Source organism: Choristoneura fumiferana, chromosome 3 (genome assembly GCF_025370935.1).
Source record: "Choristoneura fumiferana chromosome 3, NRCan_CFum_1, whole genome shotgun sequence".
NCBI classification, from domain to species: Eukaryota; Metazoa; Arthropoda; class Insecta; order Lepidoptera; family Tortricidae; genus Choristoneura; species Choristoneura fumiferana.
In genome coordinates this window covers 12,357,283-12,381,211 of record NC_133474.1, presented here as the reverse complement: position 1 = coordinate 12,381,211, position 23,929 = coordinate 12,357,283, and the positions used below count along the sequence as shown (strand labels likewise).

General features: G+C 37.6%; 1 protein-coding gene across 4 annotated transcripts in view; it reads right to left on the bottom strand.

Moving 5' to 3' along the window:
- by (focal adhesion protein tensin) overlaps positions 1-18,694 on the bottom strand; it is a 120,990-nt gene extending 102,296 nt beyond the window's left edge. For 2 of the 4 annotated variants that reach the window (XM_074085690.1, XM_074085691.1), the window contains exon 1: positions 18,454-18,694. In XM_074085690.1, the coding sequence (XP_073941791.1) occupies positions 18,454-18,657 (204 nt within the window). In that variant the 5' untranslated portion in view covers positions 18,658-18,694. Of the gene's footprint in view, positions 1-12,353; positions 12,663-14,847; positions 15,164-18,453 lie in introns of those variants that run through there. The other 2 variants (XM_074085693.1, XM_074085692.1) reach the window with 2 other exon arrangements.
- Positions 18,695-23,929: the final 5,235 nt, after the last annotated feature.

Sequence of the window (23,929 nt, the reverse complement as noted above, 5' to 3'; positions counted from 1 at the left end):
TACCTGTGAGTTTGTGAAGGACAGGGGCGTGAAGTGAACAATTTTATCCGGAAACCTGCATAGTTTTATTTATTTATTTATATTTATATATTCTATTACCATTGACGTCACATAAAAAATAGACAACCCGGTGGAAAACGAGTTGTTGTAGCACCACGTATCCTTCAGTTAAAATGTAGCTCTAGGATTTTTTTCGTTATGCAAACATAATCAGTGTCTGGATTTGAATTACGAGTAAGTTAGCACTAACACCAGTTTTGAAGCTATGCATATAAATAAAAAATATGCGATCTATGATTGAAAACTGTTTACATTTCTGTTTCCGCTCAATATCGAGGCAGGCATGCTGTTTCTATACTTTTGTTCCACTACTTATTGAACTTAACAGACGCACGCAGGTACCCATTTGCCCGAAAAGGATTATGGGGCTTATCAAATATAAGCTGCTTGAGTAGAAAAATAACACAGTCTTTGACGCCTTCCATAGTTATGAAATGAATAAAAAGATTATTAAAAAATCCTAATGGCGTCACTGTAGTATAAGCTAAACTGTCGATTGGGCTTCTATGACTGTAGAAAAGGCAGAGCTTTTATTATGTAATAGAAATTTCACACTTTTACGTACCTCTTACAAAGTCTTGTGCCGATACGATATTGACGATACGAACGATATTTTATGCCAGACTTTTTACTCTAGGATTCAGTTACTAAAGAAACTATACGACTAGCATACCGTTGTACCTAAAAAGTTGTGTTATCATGTGTAGTCCATTTTTTACATATTTTTTTATTTATTTATTTATGTAAAATAAATGGACTTCACATGATAACACAACTTTTTAGGTACAACGGTATGCTAGTCGTATAGTTTCTTTAGTAACTGAATCCTAGAGTAAAAAGTCTGGCATAAAATATCGTTCGTATCGTCAATATTGTATCGGCACGGGACTTTGTAAGAGTTAAATCCGTCACTAGTTAATTGAGATATCAATGAACGAAATTAATACCAAATGAATCGTAGCTAAACTGAACGGTGAGAACACCAAAATTTAAAATATTATTTGATTAAATCTCGCTTAATTAAAATAAAAAAGCTAAAGAACCACAACCCGCCTGTGAAATAGATAGATCAATATCGCGTATAGTCAATCAATTGAATTCACTTGGAAATAATCGATAGCTATCTGTGAGGACCTCCCACGCCGCGACTCTGAGAATTACTATCCACAGAAAAACACACCCACTGTAACTGACTGGTATTTGAAATAATTGGCGTCCACTGTGATAAAGATAGTGGTCAATTAGTCAAACGGTCACTTAAGATGCTTTTCACAAAATTTTACTGCTACCGTACACATTTTGAGGTTCTTCGACGCGTATAAAATTTTAAGGTTTATGACTAACAAATGCAGATAACAGTTTAGTAGGTTAATAAGTTAAAGCCCATTTTTTTATTAATATCGACTTTGCAAGCACCGCTGCGCTGCTCGCTGAGAAGCAGCTGCTGTTACATCGCTCATACCACATATTGCCCTGAAAACGTTCAACGAAGTTTTAGTACCTACCTATACCTACATAATGCATTAACGTATAGGTACTTATCACATTATATTAAATTCACCACTGAAAGTAGAGTTCACATTCAGGAAATAAGGTAATGCTAGAACTGGCTAAGTGTGTAAATAACCCTTAGAATGAGAATATTGTAAATTGTAATCCACACTTAAAGTGAAAAAATGATTATGAATATGAAACGGATCTAGCAATTCTCTAATCTTTATATTTCACAAGATAATTTAAAAGTAAAATACACATTTAATTAATAATAATAGTGAAGTGCTTAAGTTAAAGCAAGCCAATAGTTCCCAGCGTAATAGACGTCACGGTACTGTTTACACAGAATTAATTTATTGCGACCGTATGTTAGCATAGGGGTAGCATCAATACGAGAACACAATTCGTTAAAAAAATAAAATAACTAACTTAAATAAAATAGCCCGCAGTAACTAAGAATATTATGACTATAATTTGTCCAATAGAAAAATAGTCAAGGGTTATTTTTGCGGTTGCATTGTGTAGAGCTTGAAGTGTCATAAATTATGTTCCCTGCACTCGAAGTTACGAGCAAGCGTGCACCAGGTGGTCGAACTTATATTTAGATTACTGTTTATGTACCAATAAGGAAATAAAATGTATTTTACGGTTCCCATTCATGTGGTTATATTGATGGTGAAGAACGATCAAAGTTCTCAATGAGAGTTTTATACTTTGTGCTTGCGCCGCTGCACGGTCACGTCGGTCGCTGTCGAATCGACTGATGTAAGTAAACTTTTTTTAATCAGAAACCAAGAGTAACACCAGACAGCTGGCGAGCATGTTTTGCGGAGCGTGACGTTTTTTGCGGGACCAGATGTTTTTGCGCGGACACAGTTTAAATTTCAGCAATGAAATGTACCCGAGTAATCCTATACTCCGTAATTAAAAAGGTGGCGAGCTCTTGATACAGTAACGTCGTACGAGTAAAATTAGATCGCCGGAGTTAAAATACGAGTGGCGTTAAAGTTTGGCGTTAATTTGTGAGATCATGGATTGGGTCAGTTTTTATTGCTTTAGCCTCGGTGGTCCGTTTATGCTCCTGTCATAGAGTTAAACTGAAAGTGTTCTGTTTAATTTTAAATGTAAATAAGTTACAGTCGAGTTCATAAACTTGTGAGCAAAAATTTGATTAAAAACATCTGAACACGCTTGTACGCCATTAACAATAGAGTCGTATTCAGATATTTTTGATCAAATTTTTGCTCACGAGTTTATGAACTCGACTGTACCATCTAACGACTTTAGATAGATAGAATTTAGAAGTAAACCTCATTAATAATATGAATTAAATAAATGATGTACCTTATCTAGTCCTCGCTAGGCAAGCGATCCTTAATCAAAGTGATATATTGCTACATATAGCGCTGTATGGGGAGTTTGTATTGCGCATTACGCATAATGAGCAGGCGCCGCGCCCGCGCAGCCAGCGTGCAGCCAGTGCCTGTTCATTAGACCCGTCATTAAGTACCTGCGCCGGCCGGCCACTTCCGCACAACAAACGCTTTACTCGGTTCCTATTGCGTAACGTCCGCTCCCGATTTTAAGCGAAGCATTAACAATTAATATACAAAATACGAATTGAAAATAGCGCTCATGTTTTATGGAGCGCGCTGCTCTACGCGTTGATGAACAGACGTAATAATTAAACATTTAAATCAGGGAATTCAAACTTTGTCTAGAGTATTTATGTAGTTGCACATGTTACTACATACTACATGATTATAATTTTTCTCACATGTAGTAGAAGATATAATTTTTAATTATAGGAATTGTGGACCTTAAATTCACGATTCATCAAAATTGTTATTCAACACAACGCGCCCTTCAATATGGACGAATCAAAATTGGGCATCAATGCCGGCGGAGTCCTTTTCAAGTACACACCGATCATCAAACATTCCGTCATATGTACACTTGTCTATGTGCTCTATGACTAATCCTCGGCTCGCGGGCTGAGGCCTCCGAACAATGCTCGACAAAGAGCTCAGTCTGTCATCAGTTGAATGTGAAGTAATCTCGTTCCCATCGGCCGGCGCAGGCGCATGAGCTGGTCCTCGGAGCCGCAGGAATGTGCCGTAAATCATCTCGTTTATCCGTACACATAAGGGTCGCCACTGTTGCTAGTATTGTGTTACAAAGATGGAAAAAGGTTTGTTTAAAGACGTAAGGTACACTTGCTTAATTCGTGCTTTGTTATTTGTTGACATTGAATTTTAGGTTTGGACTGAAGTTTGTGTTTTTTTTCTAACTAGTAGGTATGTAGGTACCTATCGAAATTTGCCACACAATATAAAATAGACACCCAAGTCCAAACACCAATAAACATAATATTGGTTTACTTTTTAGTAAACAGAATTTTAAATAGCGCTTAGGTGAATGTTTCATAATTTTAACAGACGGGCAAAGTGGTAACCCTATTAAATTCCCGCATCGCCGCAGTCGCGTCGCGTCACACTCGCCCATATCATATCAATGGGTAATTTAATTTCATTCACTCTTCGCATTACAGAGAAACATTTTAAAGCTTATTTTCATCATTATTAACAAACAAATAAAGCCGGAAGAACTGCGATACGGAGCTACAAATAACTCCTGTTTTCCTTGTTTCAATTTGGTCTTTACATTATACTAATGCTTAACATTTTGATTACAGTATAATGAAACTTAGTGGTGGACCTTGGTTAAAGTCTGCCCGGACCACTACCACAATCTTACACGTTAATCCTGCTACCAAGCAACACTGCTTGCGCTGTCGTATTCTGGCGTGAGGAGTAAGGCAACCAGAGAAATTAAATACTAGCATGAGTATGAGGATCATAGCCTTCTGGACTGGCAATGCATCTGCATTCTTATTATTTTTATTTTTTTACAACTGTCTGTGGCTTGTTTTGCTTATTGCCATCAGGCGACCACTAGCCTGTTTCGCACCCTATTATTATATATACCTACGAGTAATTACCTTTTTTAAACCTACCGGTATATTCGAAAGTCAAAACATTGAATTATGCTATTTTGTTTCTACATTTGTATGCGCGTAGAAGCCCATGGTAGAAGCTTCATAAATACGTTGTAGCTTGTAGATACCTATGTTTTCCAACAGCCTACTGTTCACACGTGACAGTAATAAACAATCCAAACGATAGTCCTCAAAATCTTATGCAATACAGAAACTCTATCCGATTTACGAGTTTCTATTAATAGTCGACAGTTCAATATGAAAGTGCGCGACAGGGTGACAGTCATTCGCGTGACTTGAATGTTGAAAAACCTTAGAGACAAATTAGCATGGAGTCCAGTTACAAATGCTCGTTTTTAAAGATAAGGCCATAATAGATAAATACATTAACATATTGTGCTGTTTTGTGCTTATTTCTCCTATAGGTATGTAGCGTAAGTACCTACTTACACTATTCGCTTATATAAAAGAAAAGTACACTTAAAGACATAATGTGTTATCTCAATTATGATTCATGAAGGGCAATAAATCCTAATTATTGCATATAATGCATCAATTTGAATAGATACCTAGGATACGCTGGGATGGGTAGGTATACTGTATAGGTAATTTGTCTGAAATGATGATTAAAATTGGACTGGCTGAAAGTAAATATTACTTTTGATGCATGTTATTTGTCACATTTAATTTAAACGAATCTATATTTGTACTTATTTAACCTCAATTTACATCATAAATTGATATTATCTTGTTGTAATCAATACTGCTAACGTTACTGACAAGGAAGGTTATCAGAGCTGGCTATCGCCGGTATTAAGTATTTTACTTTTGACGGGCTCCAAATCAAAAGCTTAGTGCAACAGCAGATCAATGTCGAGTAATGAAGTAATATCGAGTGAATTGTTGGAGCGGCGTTGGTGCGCGACCGCCGACAATGTCCCGAGAGCGTGATGTCAATATTGTCAACCGCGCAACAATCGTGGCCCGCGAGGTACCTAATCCGAAACCGCCACACCGTTCCACGTTACGGAATCAATACTTCTAACCGTATTCTTTTTTACTTTGTAATAATCATAGCGACGGTTGAAAGACTTTGCTAAGCGCCATTTCTGTAAAAAAAAATAAAGATAGCTAAAACAACGGAGAAAATTCATGGATTCCGAACACATGTCGCTTTGATCAATTAGCCTTTCAAACGTCAAGAGGATTAAGTATATACAAAAAACAACTGACTTATGAAAATAGGGAAACAGTTATAAAGAATACAATCTTCTTGGCTTGTGAGGAACATTGTTTGTAAACAAATCTTATTTTTAGACCAAAAGTGGTAAAAATTCTAACCGAAGAATGTTGAAATTTTAACAGGTCCTCGTTTTAGATACTTAAAGAATGCACATAGTATTTGATCAGAATCCAGGAAATTCAAGTGGAGATAACTTGAGTGGGGCTGCATGGGACGATGTCGCCCGTGAGCTTATACCGAGGAATTCGCGCTCAATCTACTGATTTTAATCTCGAGTACCTTGAAAGTTTTAGGTACCAGAAATATTAATTTTATGCCAGTGAAGGAATCTTTGCACTTACAATATTTACTGTGAAAAGGTTCTTATTATTAATTAGACATTCACTTTGTGTGAATTCGCCTCCGCTATATTTTATGTATGTAATATTATAACAAACATTTAATCGTACAAAAATAAAGAAAAACACAATTGATAAATATATATTAGGACAATAACGCCAACTAATCCCTTTAAGCAAGCGTTGCAGCTCGCAAGCGATCCTATCGTCATGTTTAAAAACATTCAATTTATTACAGTCTGTTGATAATTTCATCTCGACATATTATGAACAGACTACACAGTAACATTATCTATCAAATTGAATAAATAATGCTATAGATATCTCATCGAACAGCAATTGTGTATCGGACAATAACTTCTGATACTCGTACATAGCCGGGTTAATTATGTGGATGCGTCAAAAGCGCCGCCGCTGAAAGGCTTCATTGTAAGACGCGGCGCACGCGCAGATGCTCCTAATTAACTTATAAGCGTTGGATAGATAAAACACGAGCATGTCTTAGCACAATAGCGCAGCACAGAGTGGCCGGGGCCGCGGAAAACGAAGTGCACAGTGCACGCGCCGCAGTACAGCCTGGCCACGACTACGCGCTATATTGCGGCTCGGCAAGTGTTCTCTAGTGCGTATTTAAGCAACACATTATTGACTAAAATTATCAACAGTCGTTTTCGATTTGGAAAATGATGCAAATATAAAACGTCGTAGGTAGGTACCAGTAACTAATACTTCAAACAGATCATCATTGTTGCTCATTGTGCCCAGATGGCTAACAACGTTATTCCATTGAATTGTGAAGCTAATACTTTGCCCAAAGTAGCCACCAGTCTTTTCCAAGCCTTTATCACTTTATTATTGCATTATCATTGGATTGGGCATACTAAATTTAATGTCAATCGAATGGGAAATGAATAAAAATCGACTTGCAAGATTTAGTTTCAAATGTTAGTTAAAGGGTAAAGCTAGATATTAAGATTGTTAAAAACAGAGGTAATCTTTTCAGGCTCTTCAGCCACTAACAGTGTTATCAGTGTTAAAAAAACCTCATATTCATTGAGAATAACGAAAACACATTGGGAAACATCATGTATGCCATAGATCGGCTTGGTGAATTTAGTGAAGCACGGAATCACAGTAGAGAAAACGAGCAGTAGGGACACCGTCTTCGTTTGTTCGGTGTACGGATGTTTAAATTCAGTCGGAAAGGTAAGACTAAAAATATTAAGTATTATTTTTCCGTGTTTATTTTGTGTTAAGTTATTTTTTATTTGTGTTAATTACCTATAGGTTTCGCGACTGTATACTCATTGAACGTAACGCAATAACCAAAATTAAATCAATGCAGGTACCTACCTACCTAAAGTTTAGGCCTAAGTAGTATTTCGCACATCCCAGAAGAGGCGCAAATACTTCCCCGTAGCTAATTTATAGGTAACGAATATACGTGGTGATGAAGCTAAATAAAACCGTTTAAAAACAATACGTTTTGTGGTTTATTAAAATAATGATAATTTCCTAAAGCTCCTAATCCTTTCCCTACTTTAAATTTCATGTGACATTATCAAATCAAATAGGTACATAACTGAAGAGTGACAGTTAGTAGAGTATAGGTAGAGTCATTCACGATGAGCCGTGCCGTGGTTCTTATTGCAATGGTTTATATATGCATTTATATTTATTCAAATGTTTTGCTCTATTTGTCGATCCTTGTTTTTTGGATTGCTCCTCTACCACTCAAAGGTTGACTGGCAGAGATCCCTGCAGGGATAAGTCCGCCTTTGTACTTAACCCAACTTTTATTTATGTAACCTTTTTGTTTTTCCTTTTTGTACAATAAAGAGTATAAACAAACAAACAAACAATGTCATTATTGTCTAATTTTGACAAAATCACGCGTCTTCGTGGATGGCACTAGGTATAGGCAACCCTATCGCGCGTTTCTGTAGGTAATTATTTTCAAGGACGCTGCCGAGACGGAATACTGCTCGTTTTCTCTACTGTGACGGAATGATGTGGAGGCCAGGTTCTATTCCCAGGCCTAGTTTATTTTTCACGTTTTTTTTAATGCGTTCTAGTCACTGAGGTACCTTCATGTAATAAAATTAGTGTTAAGCGAGTTTCGTGAACTTCGTCGCAACAAGTCAATGTAAGTAGGTACAAGAATGACCAGTGAAAAACAGACCCACATAGAACCACCTCTTGTTTTGTATTCAGATAATTAGGAAAAACTGCAAGGAGTAAAAGCTCAGGGAAAATTATGAGGCCATAATAGTTATTTGTGTCACAAGGGAGCAAAATGGTGTATTTACGGCGAAGGCGTACATTGAATCCAGAATGTAGCGAAGGATTCTACAATAGAATCCTAAGCGTAGCGAGTGATTCTAAAGTAGAATCCTGAGCGTAATGAGGGATTCAAGTGTTAACGCCCAAGATGAAAATAATATTGCTCCCGAGTGGCTCATACAACTTTTCACACGGAGCATTAAGAAACTTAAAAATTAATTTTAAATATTATTAAAGAACAGCCAGCATTGAAAATGGCGTGGCTTTACAATTATCAACTTCAATAAATGGCATTTGCAATAAAATACTTAGAAAGCCTTGAACAGAAAAGTAGCACTTTGCTCCCTCTCGTCAGGGAAGAAAAGTTACTTTTCTGAAGGAGAGTTGTGAATAATAAATTAAAGCAGACATTATATTCTTTTTCAAAACATCCCTTGACATTAAAAAGCTAATGCGATACGGTTTACGGTAATGAAAAATTGAGCCGAAAATCTTTTTGATGGAAACAATAATAAATTTCACTGAAAGTGATTGATGGATTACGGCACGGAACAATTTACTGAAGATCACTTTTGAGTGAATAATGAGAACACGAAAAAAGAAAAATCGTGATGGACGGACCTACCTAGGCCAGGCCAGTTAAAAAACTTTGCGGTGGGTACACCTAATTCCTAATACTTTTGATGTACCATCAGCCAAATAAGTAGTCTATCCATTTTTAAACAAGTTCCTATCAAATGAATATGTCGCTAAAGTCGAACTTTCAAGTTGACAGACACGTCTATTCGCCTTATTGCTTTATGTGCACTTAATCGTGGTAGACCACTATTTGGCTGATTACAGTCGGCATCAAAAGTAGCTATACACTTTCGTACTTTGCGTTTTACAACCACGGTACTAATCGCCATGCAATTGTCAAAGTGTCAATGCGACAGAGTAAAAAAGTGATGCGCTGCTTTTGATGCTGACTGTACATACGAACACGGCCACTTGAGTAGAAAGTACAAGATAAATATTCTAGTGTTTGACAATCTAATACCAAATTGATGAGATCTTGCTGTCACCTCTATATATTGTTCATAACCACATAAAATGAAAACTGGCAACTTCTATGACAGTGATCATCCTCTCCTCGTAACCTCACTTTCAAAATACGACCATCGTTCCACCCTAACGGCCACCGCAACTTGGGTAGGAAGATATCTACATACATCTATAACATAAATATTGCTCGTTAACTAAAGTACCTACCAAAGAAAGAAGACAAAATAAATCTTCTGTTAGTAAAGTGAGTGCCGCTGTAGAAAGAAAATGCTCATCTAAAGAGTAGGCAGGTCAGTAGGCACGTTAAGTTCAGCTAGGTGACAATGAACTTGCTGCCGCAGAGGCGGCGCCCGCGCCGTGGGCGCGCCGCACTTGTTCTTGCGCAACGCTGGGAAGCGGCGCATGCGACAACCTCAGCGGCGCCATCGTTGCCAGGTTTAAGGCAAAATCCATAGATCTCTATTTGATTTTTTGAGGAGACTATGAAACTATGAACATTTTTACACCCTAAAGATTCGGAATATAATGTTGTAATAAAGATTGGTTTTTGGAGTCTTTTTGTATTTTTTTTATTTCAACTCCAAATTTTTTTACTTTTACGGTCATTTTCCGTGCCACGTGCTATACCGCACTACGCGCTGGTCTATTTTTCTGGTTTTTCTGTGCATCTATGTTTCAGATTGTATTTTCGATAATGTTTTAAGTAATAGTAAAAAGGATCCGTTACGTTAGGTTCTCTTGGTTGTATAGAAGCTATAAATGGTTTCTTTGATATTAGGTAGGTTAGGTAGTTATAAAATGTTATGATAGAAATATACATTTCTAAAATGTTTACTTAGCAGTCATAGGGTGATTTGGGCCAAAATATAGGTACGATCACTGGTTTACTTTATGAGCCACCATGGAACCATTTCACAGTAAAGGTCAAAGTGACATCGCATTAATTAACAAGGAAAATTAAAATGGCTTTTCGTATGATAAGGTTCCATGGTGGCTCATTAATTATAGTCCTTGACCGTACTATAATTTGACGGTTGGTTAGACATCGGTTTGATTATCGTTATAAAAGTAACTTGGTGCAACTTACACTAAAGTTAAGATCCCTCGCTCGATCTATTCTATCTCCTTTCATTTCATCTAAACTTTGCGCGTAATGACCGAAAATTAAACTAAGCACTTGGTTTAAGTACATTTTTTTTATTATAGGGACGATATAATAGTAGCAGCACACATGCAATATTTGTTTCTCATACATTATCCGCCCAGTTATATATTTACATCTAACTAATGAATTAAATAAATTATTTTGATCAGATACAAATTTCCAATATCAATCTGCGGATTTTTAATATTCTGGGCCAGAAATTCTGGCAACACCGGACCAAACAAACCTCGCCACATTAGCATTCTACCGTTAACTCCTATTGCTTACCAAGGGCGTGCAAGACATTAGCGCTGCTCAAAATGAGTGCAACACACATTTATCTGACATTAGGCTTCAGCTATGAGTCTTTCATTGCATCCCTAACGCAATTTAAAGTTAGCAATTTTTTTATAAGTAATAATTTACTGCGACCTGCTGAAATCATTAAGCTTTTATAACTATTTAACAGTGTTCCAACAGCTGGGTCCATTTAATTTTCTGAATTAACTGGCAAGTATCCATTACCGATAATTACTTATTAGCTTAGCTTCTAGTTCAGTAAGTGTTTGCTGTCTTATCTTTAACGTAAGAAACTACAATAAACTAATTTTATTACGTTTTAATTACCGGCTCATGATAAGCAAACGGCACTGATAGGAGTCGTGTTTAATTATTTTTTTAATATACCTACTTACGTACCAACAAGCAGTTATTTACCTTCAAATATTAACTATTGTATTCGCGCTAATTTATACATGAATTTTAATCACATAACTGTTGAACCAACCAAGGTTGGTTGATAGAATAGGTTCTTTCAAAAGAACAAAATAGGTGTATCTGCCTAACTGGAAAAATATGATACATTACAGCATACTTAACGCATTGACATGTCAAGAATAAGAAAATGAAACAACGTAGATAAAAGAAAAGTAAAGCTTACAAAAAGAGTTCTACAAAGGTTTCATTGTAAGCATTGTAGTACTGAGACCAACGTCAACGTGGATCGACGGCGGTGGTCGCGCGGCTCCACTGTACCAATTATATCCCATTGTGCTCATTAGGGCTCACCCTCGCGTGGGAATCTAGGGAACACTAGGCTAGATCACGTAAAATATACATCACCTTTGGATTCCCATCCGCATGATAATGATTACAAATTGTAGCTACGCAACTGAAATCACAAGACTATGGTGATTGGATGCCATGAACTTCAGTAGGTATTGAAGATTGTAGGTTTTGATCTAAAACTTCTACATAAAAAAAATATAACAAAAAATTGAACCGACTACAAAAAACAATGAAAATAATTTTCTACCAGTCTGAAGTCGGTGCCTCAGCACGAGCCAGCAGGAGTGGACCTATAGTCGTCTACCTCACCTGCATACTATACGCGTATATTGGGCTTCAATCACTCCTGCTGGCTCGTGCTGAGACACCGACTTCAGACTGGTAGAAAATTATTTTTTCATGATTTTTTTTGTACCAATTTTGATAGATTATTATATCTGCTTTAGACTACGAACAAACTTTTCATCCAATGCAATTTTATAAAAATTCCTTTCCTTAAAAACATCTACTTACCCATATAAACAAATATTTGAATAAGTAAAGTCACCAACACCAATATCTAACACAACAAGCCTGCATAAATACCTGATACGACTCTATTTCTAGAGCTGCACGTTCCGCTGTGGCAGATATTAATGCTGGTGACTGTACATCTAATATTTCCTATAGGTAATTATTTACCTTAACTAGATGCAGTGGTCCCGTAACTCTGCAGGTCGGTGCAGGAGGCTCATATCCCCACAAGCAATTCCACGGCATTTCTCAAAACTTTTGTCGCACTTTTATCATATCATAACCTAAGAACTACATTTTTGGACAAGCATCAAGATTACAGATAATTACAAATTACAACATTATTTTGTCTTCCATGCTGTAGTCATTTTAGGTGTTATCATTTTATTAGATAGTTGAATGCGGGTTCTGTTGGTGTTAGTTGTTCGGCGGCGGTTGGTGCCGGCTCCGTACGGCCGGCCGGGACCACGGGCGACTTTGGACTGAACCGCACGGACAAAACTGCAGGCTGATACCATATATCACTAACTTTACCTGGTTACTTAGGATAGCAACGTAGTTAGCCTATAAATAACAGTGAATTAATTTAGGACTTAAATCAAGTAGCCCGCTAACAAGCTTATGTTCCTGGAATTCCACGGCAATTCAATAAGCACGCAGTCTCCGATTATTCAGAGAAGCCTTTCATCTCGTCATCTGAATCGAAGCTGTTTCTTATTATGATTTTTTCTGATATAGGACGCCCGGTGGTCACAGCGGAAACTACAGGTAAGACCGTAATTGGCAAAAGCCATTTCGATACTTCCGTCACGCGCCGAACCCTCATAAATAAAGATCTTTTGTCAACTTTGAGAATAAAATGTGAGTTTTTATAACACGAGCACGACACTTTAACAGTTTATGTCGCAACGTTTTCAAAATGTAATGTCTTATCTACGTGGTAACGTTACGAGTATGTTACGCGTTCGTGCGCTCTGTTTCGTACGATATAGCTTTTTATGGATATGACATTAACATGCATACAGCACTTTAAATCCATTAAACAAATCTGGAGGATTATGTCTGGTCGGCTACGCGCTTTATCTCGGCCCTCAGAGCAGAGATCCCGCCGCTTTCGATTCCAATCGGTCCATCAGGCGTAACAAGCATTAGTGTTTGACTAAGTAAACATTTTAACACACAACTTTTTTATCATAAGTTTTATAAAAAGTGGATTTTAATTAGTTCAATATCTAACTATAATAATCATACATTCGATAGTGGTGTAGTTTACGCAGGCATTTGTTTCATTACCAAATGCACTATAGCTCCATCCTTAACACAACAGTTTTTATCAGTCTGCTTACCAACATTTTCTAAGTACAACATAGGTATAGGGTAAATAATAATACGGGTAAACTTATGGTCTAAGCATAAGTAAGTAGGTATTTAATTAGTATACTTACTGGAAATTATTAATAAAAAGCCTAAATTAGCCCAGTTACAAAATTTTGGGATTTAGAAATTATACTTACGTAAAATTTACCTGCTCTAGACTAGGTATCATTGCGAACAGGTATTTAAGTGTATTTCGTATTAGGGTAGATATTTAACACTTATTTATTTACCTAGGTACCTAAACTACCTAAAATATTTTTAAGCACTAGCTTTTGCCCGCGGCTTCGCCCGCGTGAATTCGGTTATCGCGCGCTGTTCCCTCGGGAACTGTGCATTTTTGCCGGTATAAAAAGTAGCTTATGTCACTCTCTAGCCCATAAATTATCTCTATGCCAAAAATCACGTCGACCCGTCGCTCCGTTTCGCCGTGAAAGATGGACAAACATACAAACACAAACACTTTCGCATTTATAAATATAAGTATGGATGTATGTACTCGCCTTCCGCAAGCTAATTCTTGTCCAAATGAACATCGTGGTAAGGTTCCTTATGTAGAGCTAGTTATCTTAATTGCTCTATCAATAAAAATATTTTTGTACTAATAGAACATAACAATAGAAATTGAATTTATTACAATAGTAGATTGTTCAACAAGGGACTAAAACAAGCCATAATGGCACGAGATGTTTCTATAGTTCGAGTGGAATTATGGTTGTTTAGTCTCACGTTAAACACTACTTTTCACTTTGAATGCGAGGAAAAAAAACAACATTTTGTTCAAAATTACAATGTTATTACTTTTTTAAAACGTACGCTCGACTAATGGACAGGCCATCTGTTCAAAATTCAAATAGCAAAAAAGATTTGTTGCGCAGTTTTTCTTTTCTTTTATTGTTTATGAAGTGATCAAGTGACGCTTTAAATGCTTGCATATTTAGCCAACAGTTTCAAAATTGAAAACTATATTAAAACTAATTGGACTATGCATAATAAAACGAATTAATCCTTAATTAAATTGAATAGATTATCATAAATTGTTTCACTAAATTAAATCTTGCTTTTTTTTATATTTTTGAACAGTTGTCATTTTGAGGTTATTTCCACGCCTAAAAATCCTCCATTCACAGACACCGTGTTAGGGGTTTCCAACGTAATTTAAAAAAAAAACTTTAATCCTTGGAAAATAAAAAAGAGCTTTAGTCCCGATATGCAGAGACTAAAGTAACATTTTAAGAGCATGAGAAGTGAAAATATTATTTATTTTCACTTTAGAATTGTAACAAACCTGTAACAAGTGCAAAGGCAGGCTGACCGGCAGCGGCCGCCGCCGGTCCTGGGACCACGGACAGTTCCAGGGCATGACCAATTAAACACACGTCAATTACGTTGCTGACCTCTCTAAACCGTCATTCCTAATTTCGCTTAAAACATCCTGATCTGATATTTTTTTTTATAAAAAAACTTTAAAATTCACACACAACATTGGTTTTATTTATTCTGATTACACGGAATCATTTTTTTTGTACTAATTACGGCTTAAATGAGTGATAATTATTACGCGTGCAACAGGATTGGAAGGACACGCACGCGTGCGTGCGGCGGGCTAGCTGCGTCGGGACTAGGCGGGAATATTGGGACTCGGTACTTGGCCAAAACATTCCCGATCGCGCCACCCCCCGGCTCGGATTTTGAGCGCGCACCCGTTGTTACGTTATAGCGCTACGATTTGCTACGTTACTAAGGTATACATAGAAATCGCTATACCTACACGCTACCTGTTACACGCATTAAATAGCGCAGGACACAACTTTGTTATTCTCACTGTTTAAGTTTCAAGTATTAATGACAAAACTCCTGATACGCAGCATGTTTGAACTCAATAATATGCTGAGCGAAGATTGATTTTGGGTAATACCCTAGCAGTTAAGGGTGCCTTTAAAGGTTATTTCAAATTATATGTATTTTGGCGATATTTTTACAGAAATAACGAATCGATTCACAAAATCGGGCGAGTAGTCTTGATGCTACGGTGGAACAAACGTAAATACAAACATACATTGACTGCTAAAATCATTACTCTTCCTTTGGCTTTGCCATAGTAGGGTAAAAAAGGAAGACGGAAGGTTTTCAAAATTCAATGGAATCTGTTAACGACTGGTACCTTAAGCAGCTTTGTTGTTTCGTTCTCTGACTGTGACCACTATGCTATGTATCTAGTCATTAAAAAAACTGGCCAAGAGCGTGTAGGACACGCCCAAAATAGGGTTCCATAGTCACAGGGGGTTCTATTCGCGTATGAACATTATTTCATTGAATCATACCTACTTAGTTAGTCGAGCGGGTGCTTATATTAGCCTAGTACATAGCTCCCTACTCAACCGACAAATTTAGGCCAATTTACGTGTAATTCTGACCGACCTCGTCAATTAATTTACCTTATCGACGCTGAATTCGTTCATTAGATCAATCAGGGAGTTCACAGTTTATATCTAAGAGGTAAGCAAAAAATTGAAGAGCTACATTTACCATAGGATCTGTGTAACAATAATAATCTTATAAGAGTGGATATAAAGAGAGTCAAGAGTAAGAACCTTCTTAAACATATGCTTTGGATTATCTTGTCGCCCCCGTTCATACAGCAGCGACAAGACAACAATAACACTTTCATAACCTCATAATACTTTACTTTTTGGCGGCAAGCACCTATAATAATAATTGTCCAATAAAATAATGTAGGTCCTACATTAACTAGATTAGCCATACGTAGGTGTACTTATAATATCTTGTTATTGCTCCAAAAATAAATTCTATGCCCATTATTTGGAGCAATAATTTATTTAAATTTTAATACCTTCTTAAATCTTACCTAAATTATTTTAGCAAAGGTGCTTAAATAAATTAGGTCAGATTTTAGGAAAATATCAAAATTTAAATATATGTATTTATGTACAGTAGAGTTCTTAAACTTCTGAGAAAAAAAAATGATCAAAAATATGTGAACACGACCCTATTGTTAACGGCGTAGGAGCGTGTTCAGATATTTTGGAGCAAATATTTGTTCAGAAGTTTGCGAACTCGTACATGTAAGTTACCAAAACGTCAAAAAAAATATTCAACTTTGCGCCACTGAAAATAAGTTCAGTGTAATTACATAATTATGGCCGTATAGATATTTACTTTTCACTTCTCATGCTCTTATAATGTTACTTTAGTCTCTGCATATTGGGACTAAAGCTCCTTTTTATTCTCTAGGATTACAGTTTTTTTTTTTATTTAGGTACGTTGGAAACCCCTAAACAGCCAACACGGTGTTTGTGAATGGAGGATTTTTAGGGCGTGGAAATAACATCAAAATGGCAACTGTCCAAAAATATTTTAAAAAAACTGGCCAAGAGCGTGTCGGACACGCCCAAAATAGGGTTCCGTAGCCGTTACGAAAAAATTAAGTAATATTTTTCTAATGATTTCGTATTTTATACGGAATCTTCCAAGTTTAGGTATATTTTACACCTTAGGCTGCTATTTACTCAAAGTACTAATAATTCTCAAGAAAACATAGCCGTTATAGTTTTCCTTGAAAGTTTGATATACTTACTACCATCCTGAATTTTTTCAAATTTTTCCACCCACCGGTTTAGATTTTAGAGTGGGGGGACGCTCAATTTCAATGAAAATTAGTTGAATATTTCGCAAACAAATCACTGAATCGAAAAATCATCTTAGCAAACCCCTAAAAGTTAAAAGATAATAGGCGAAACTATAAGGGTTCCGTTTTTGCCATTTTGGCTCCGGAACCCTAAAGACACGATTTAATTTCGTGAAACACAGTCACTTAGTTTGAAAATAGTTTTCAATTTTGAAACTGCTCAAGCTTTCAGAGCATAACTTCATAAACAAATAAAAGAACAGAAAAAACCGCGCAACAAATTTTATTTGCTATTTAAAGTTTGAACAGATGGCCTGTCTATTAGTCGCGCGTATATGTTTTTAAAAAGTAATATTGTATTTTTTAACAGAACATTGTTTTTTTTTCTCGCTTTCAATGTGAAAAGTAGAGTGTTTAACACGAGACTAAACAACCATAATGCCACTCGAACTATAGCCAGCCTCGCTCTGCTCGGGTGGCTAAACATCTCATGTCATTATGGCTTGTTTAAGTCCCTTGTTGAACAATCTACTATTACTTACTTTACTACTTAGATATTTAATAAATTACTAAGTACCTAAACACGGATCCAATAAATATGTTTGGTGTTGATACTCGTAGCTATAGGTACGATACCGAAAACTTACATAGAACCTAGTTACTTCAGTAAATTTTGATGCGTTTTTATTTGATTCGATTTAATGGTCCGCGCAGCTTAGCAAGAAAAATAAATAAAAGTACTTAATTGCCAAAAAGGAACACCAATAATTCTATTCATTTAACGATTCAATTCAAAAGTAATAACTATACCTACTTAAGTAGGTACCTAAATAGCTAAATAATTTTTCTAAAAACGGAATTTTTAACACACTTCAATTATAATAATAATAATTATGCAGACCTAAAATTGCTAAAAGTGGCTCCGAAGCGGTAACGTTTCGTGTGCTCTGCCTATCCCATTTGGGAATACAGGCGTGATGTTTGTGTGTGTGTGTGTGTGTGTGTGTGTGTGTGTGTGTGTGTGTGTGTGTGTTCAAATATGCAAATAAAATTATAATTGCTGAAAGCGATTTTAATAAAAATAAAAAAAATCTTTAAAAAAATATGATTTATCCGAATCGAGATCTTTTTTAATTTGAAGTCGGTTTGCGACTGCGTTACTATGGCATCACTAGGCCGTTCAGTAAATTATTTAGCATTATATTACAAAACAAAACAATTCGACGAAAAAAATTTGCTACTCACCTCCTCCTTCTTTGAAGAACGTCGACGCCAAAACCATTTCATAGCTTCCGCATACCTTTTACCGCTATAATGAACTATCAACACTGCACTTGCTATAATGAAGCAGACTATAGCTGTAAGGAGCCTATCTTCCAAGTAGAAAATATTATTTAGTGTAAACATAGTCGTATAATAATATTCAAACGGTTCCCAGTCCGGCTCCATCGTCCCGCCATCGCTACCAACCCCACTGCAGCTCGTAATTAAATGAACAGCTCGGATGTGGTATGGTCTGCCTCCACGTTATAGCCATAGCTAATAGGTTAGTACCTAGTACCTACCTATATCACAAAGGTGCGTACTGTATTGGGCTCGCGCTAATGAATCATTTTCATCAATGGCGTTTGATGAGGTAAGTATGTACCAACTACAACCTGAGATTACTGTTCTGAGAGCAAGCGTTAAAGTTTTAGTTCTACATAAGTAGGAAGGTACTTATGTCTCCATTTATTTTAACACTAGCTTTTGCCCGCGACTTCGTCCGCGTGGAATAGTAACTTATTTATAATTTACTAGCTTTTGCCCGCGACTTCGTCCGCGTGGAATAGTAACTTTGGGAAGTATTTAATGTATTTAGGCTACCTATTCTGCCAATAATAGCACATAGAAACTTCTACGGTTTACTGAAAATAACCATTTCAATACATTGCTATGAATAAAATTTTTTTTTGTTCTTCCATCCATCCATGTTCTTTAGTAAAACATAATTATTTTGCGGGTAGGTAGCCACATTTTAGCAAAACGATGTGTATTCTACCCTGCCAACACAAAAGGACTCATTCTTCATAGTGAACTCTTGACACCTTACGTCCTTTATTGTAAGTGAGGAGGGTAGGATTATAATTAAGACGGCATTTTAGCTACACAGAGTTCCGATAAATATACTTATAGTAAATTTGTTTGGAATTCCGTAAGAACTTTCATCCCCATATTTTCAAGTAAATAGGTTGTAATTTGAAAAGCGCCAAAACAAATGTTTTTTAGGGTTCCGTTCCTCAAGAGGAAAAAATTGAACCCTTATAAGATCACTTTGCTGTCCGTCCGCTTGTCTGTCCCTTTATCTCGTAAACGCGCGGGGTATAGCTATCTAGTTGAAATTAAATCCAAAACTCAGGTCAATAGTCCCGATAGCTGGAAAAAATCAAACTTCTAAGTCAATGCAATCAAAAGCTACAGTTACTGATGTATTAAACTGGCTACAGTCATTAAAAAGGTGGTTTCATACAAATCGCCTTAACAGAAAAAGTTATAGCGCACTGCCGGCTGTCCTAGAAACTTGGAATTTTGCATAAAGGTAGCTCTTATAGCACAATAAATAAGAAAAATCTGAAAATCATAATTTTTTCATGATGACCTCACATTGCATACATTTTTCGAGCTTAATAGGCTCTGCTAACACTGCATCATCCCCTCTGCTAACATCCCCCCCGCAGGTACAGTTTTCAAATGAGACATTTTTTATAAACATTTTTTTTTGTCATTCATCATCATCGATCATCATCAACAATCATCATAATCACCACCACTATCATCACCATCCGTCTCCGCTCCGCTCAGCACCGTCCGCTACGTTCTGCTCCACAGCCTCCGCTCCGCCGACCTCCGCTCCGCCAGCCTCCGCTCCGCCAGCCTCAGCTCCGCTCTACTTGACTGCCTCCGCTGCAGCCTGCATTGTCTCAGCTCCATCCGTTGCCTCCGCTCCACTCCGTTGCCACGCTGCCTCCGCTCCGTTGTCTCCACTCCGATCCACTGCCTCCGCTCTAATTCACTGCCTCCGCTGTAGCCCGCATTGTCTCCGCTCCATCCGTTGCCTCCGCTCCACTCCGTTGCCACCCTGCCTCCGCCCCGATCCGATCCGAACAAATATCTATGTATCTCTTATCACGTGCCCGAATGCCAAGTTTCATAAAGAACCAACGATTTATCTTCGACAATGACGATCTTGAGTGGAGACCACGGATCGACAAACGTAGCGTAGGAGTCTGAGGAGACTCGGTGGAGCGATGATCTTCGCAGGGCGGCTGGCAAGAGCTGGATGAGAATAGCCGAGGATCGTGCTCAGTGGCGTGCCATGGGAGAGGCCTATGTCCAGCAGTGGACGAACATAGGCTGATGATGATGATGATGAATGACGATCTTCCATATAAACTTTCATCCCCTCACAGGTCGAATTTTCAAAAAAGCTCAACCAAATATCGACTTATTTCTTATTAAATGCCTAAATGCCAAGTTTCATGGTTTTATCTTCGACAGCGACGAACTTCCACCATATAAACTTTCATCCCCTATTTCAACCCCTTAAAGCCCCTTTTTCGCGATAAAAGATAGCCTGTGTTCTTTCCCAAGGTCACAGCAAGGTCTATTCTATCTCTGTACCAAATTTCATCAAAATCGGTTCAGCGGTTTAGGCGTGAAAGCGTAACAGACAGACAGACAGACAGACAGACAGAGTTACTTTCGCATTTATAATATTAGTATGGATAGTATGGATTAAATGCCTAAATGCCAAGTTTCATGGTTTTATCTTCGACAGCGACGAACTTCCATCATATAAACTTTCATCCCCTATATCAACCCCTTAAAGCCTCTTTTTCGCGATAAAAGATAGCCTATGTTCTTTCCCAAGGTCTATTCTATCTCTGTACCAAATTTCATCAAAATCGGTTCAGCGGTTTAGGCGTGAAAGCGTAACAGACAGACAGACAGACAGACAGACAGAGTTACTTTCGCATTTATAATATTATAAGTATATAAGTATAAGTATATAAGTATATAAGTATATATATATAAGTAAATAAGTAATAAGTATATATAAGTATATAAGTATGGATTTAGGATACCATTCTGCCAATAATAGCACATAGAAAAAAATAACCATTTCAATCTATGAATATAAAGTTTTTTTTTTGTTCTTCCATCCATCCATGTTCTTTAGTAAAACATAAATATTTTACGGGTAGCAGCCACATTTAAGCAAAACGACGTGTATTCTACCCTGCCAACACAAAAGGACTAATTCTTCATAGTGAACTCTTGACACCTTACGTCCTTTATTGTAAGTTGGGGTAGGATTATAATAAAGACGGCATTTTAGCTACTTTTGTTTGGAGCTCCGTAAGAACTGTCATCCCCATATTTTCAAGTAATTAGGTCGTAATTTGAAAAGTGCCGGAACAAATGTTTTTTAGGGTTCCGTTCCTCAAGAGGAAAAAATGTAACCCTTATAGGGTCACTTTCCGTCCGTCCGTCTGTCTGTCAAGACTCTTTATCTAGCGGAGTGTCGGTATCGAGTTGAAATTAAAACCCTAAACTCAGGTCCCGAAAGCTGTGAAAAAATCAAACTTCTAAGTCAAGGCAATCAAAAGCAGTACCTAATTAAAAAGGTGTTTTCATACAAATCGCCTTAAGAGAAAAAGTTATAGCGCACTGTCGGCTGTCCTAGAAACTTAGAATTTTGCATAAAGGTAGCTCTTATAGCACAATAAATAAGAAAAATCTGCAAATCACAATTTTTTCATGATGACCTCACATTGCGTAGGTACATTTTTCTTATGAGCTTAGAAGGCTCTGCTAACACTGCATCATTCCCTCTGCTAACATCCCCTCGCAGGTAAAGTTTTCAAATTAAGACATTTTTTTTGTTATTCATCATCATCAATCATCATCACCACAATCACCATCATCATCAACAATCATCATAATCAGTACCACTATCATCACCATCACCATCAATCAGCTCCACAGCCTCCGCTCCACAGCCTCCGCTCCGCCAGCCTCCGCTCCGTCAACCTCCGCTTCGCCAGCCTCCGGTCCGCCAGCCTCCGCTCCCCTAGCCTCCGCTCCGCCAGCCTCCGGTCCGCTCAGCAGCGTCAGCTCCACTCCGTTGCCTCCGCTCCACTCCGTTGCCTCCCTGCCTCCGCCCCGATCAGATCCGAACAAATATCTATGTATCTCTTATCACGTGCCGAAATGGCAAGTTTAATAAAGATTCATCGATTTATCTTCGATAATTACGACCTGCCATATAAACTTTCATCCCCTATTTCATCCCCTCACAGGTCGAATTTTCAAAAAAGCTCAATCAAATATCGACTTATTTCTTATTAAGTGCCTAAATGCCAAGTTTCATGGTTTTATCTTCGACAGCGACGAACTTCCACCATATAAACTTTCAACCCCTTAAAGCCTCTTTTTCGCGACAAAAGATAGCCTATGTTCTTTCCCAAGGTCTATTCTATCTCTTTACCAAATTTCATCAAAAGCGGTTCAGCGGTTTAGGCGTGAAAGCGTAACAGACAGACAGACAGACAGAGTTGCTTTCGCATTTATAATCCATATATACTATCCATACTTCCATACTTCCATACTTTAATATTATAAATGCGAAAGTAACTCTGTCTGTCTGTCTGTCTGTCTGTCTGTTACGCTTTCACGCCTAAACCGCTGAACCGATTTGGATGAAATTTGGTACAGAGATAGAATAGACCTTGGGAAAGAACATAGGCTATCTTTTATTGCGAAAAAGAGGCTTTTAGGGGTTGAAATAGGGGATGAAAGTTTATATGGTGGAAGTTCGTCGCTGTCGAAGATAAAACCATGAAACTTGGCATTTAGGCATTTAATAAGAAATAAGTCGATATTTAGTTGAGCTTTTTTGAAAATTCGACCGGGGATGAAAGTTTATATGGAAGGTCTTCATTATCGAAGATCAATCGATGAATCTTTATTAAACTTGCTATTTCGGCACGTGATAAGAGATACATAGATATTTGTTCGGATCGGATCGGGGCGGAGGCAGGGTGGCAACGGAGTGGAGCGGAGGCAACGGATGGAGCGGAGACAATGCGGGCTACAGCGGAGGCAGTGGATCGGAGTAGAGACAACGGAGCGGAGGCAGCGTGGCAACGGATGGAGCTGAGACAATGCAGGCTGCAGCGGAGGCAGTCAAGTAGAGCGGAGCTGAGGCTGGCGGAGTGGAGGCTGGGGGAGTGGAGGCTGTGGGGAGGAGGTAGCGGAGCGGAGGCAGTGGAGCAGAACGTAGCGGACGCTGCTGAGCGGAGCGGAGACTGTGGAGCTGATTGATGGTGATGGTGGTGCTGATTATGATGATTGGTGATGATGATGGTTATTGTGGTGAAGATGATCAATGTTGATGAATGACAAAAAAAAATGTTTATAAAAAATGACTCATTTGAAAACTTTACCTGCGGGGGGGATGTTAGCAGAGGGGATGATGCAGTGTTAGCAGAGCCTATTAAGCTCATAAGAAAAATGTACGCAATGTGAGGTCATCATGAAAAAAATTATGATTTTCAGATTTTTCTTATTTATTGTGCTATATAAGAGCTACCTTTATCCAAATTCCAAGTTTTTAGGACAGTCGGCAGTGCGCTATAACTTTTTCTGTTAAGGCGATTTGTATGAAAACACCTTTTTA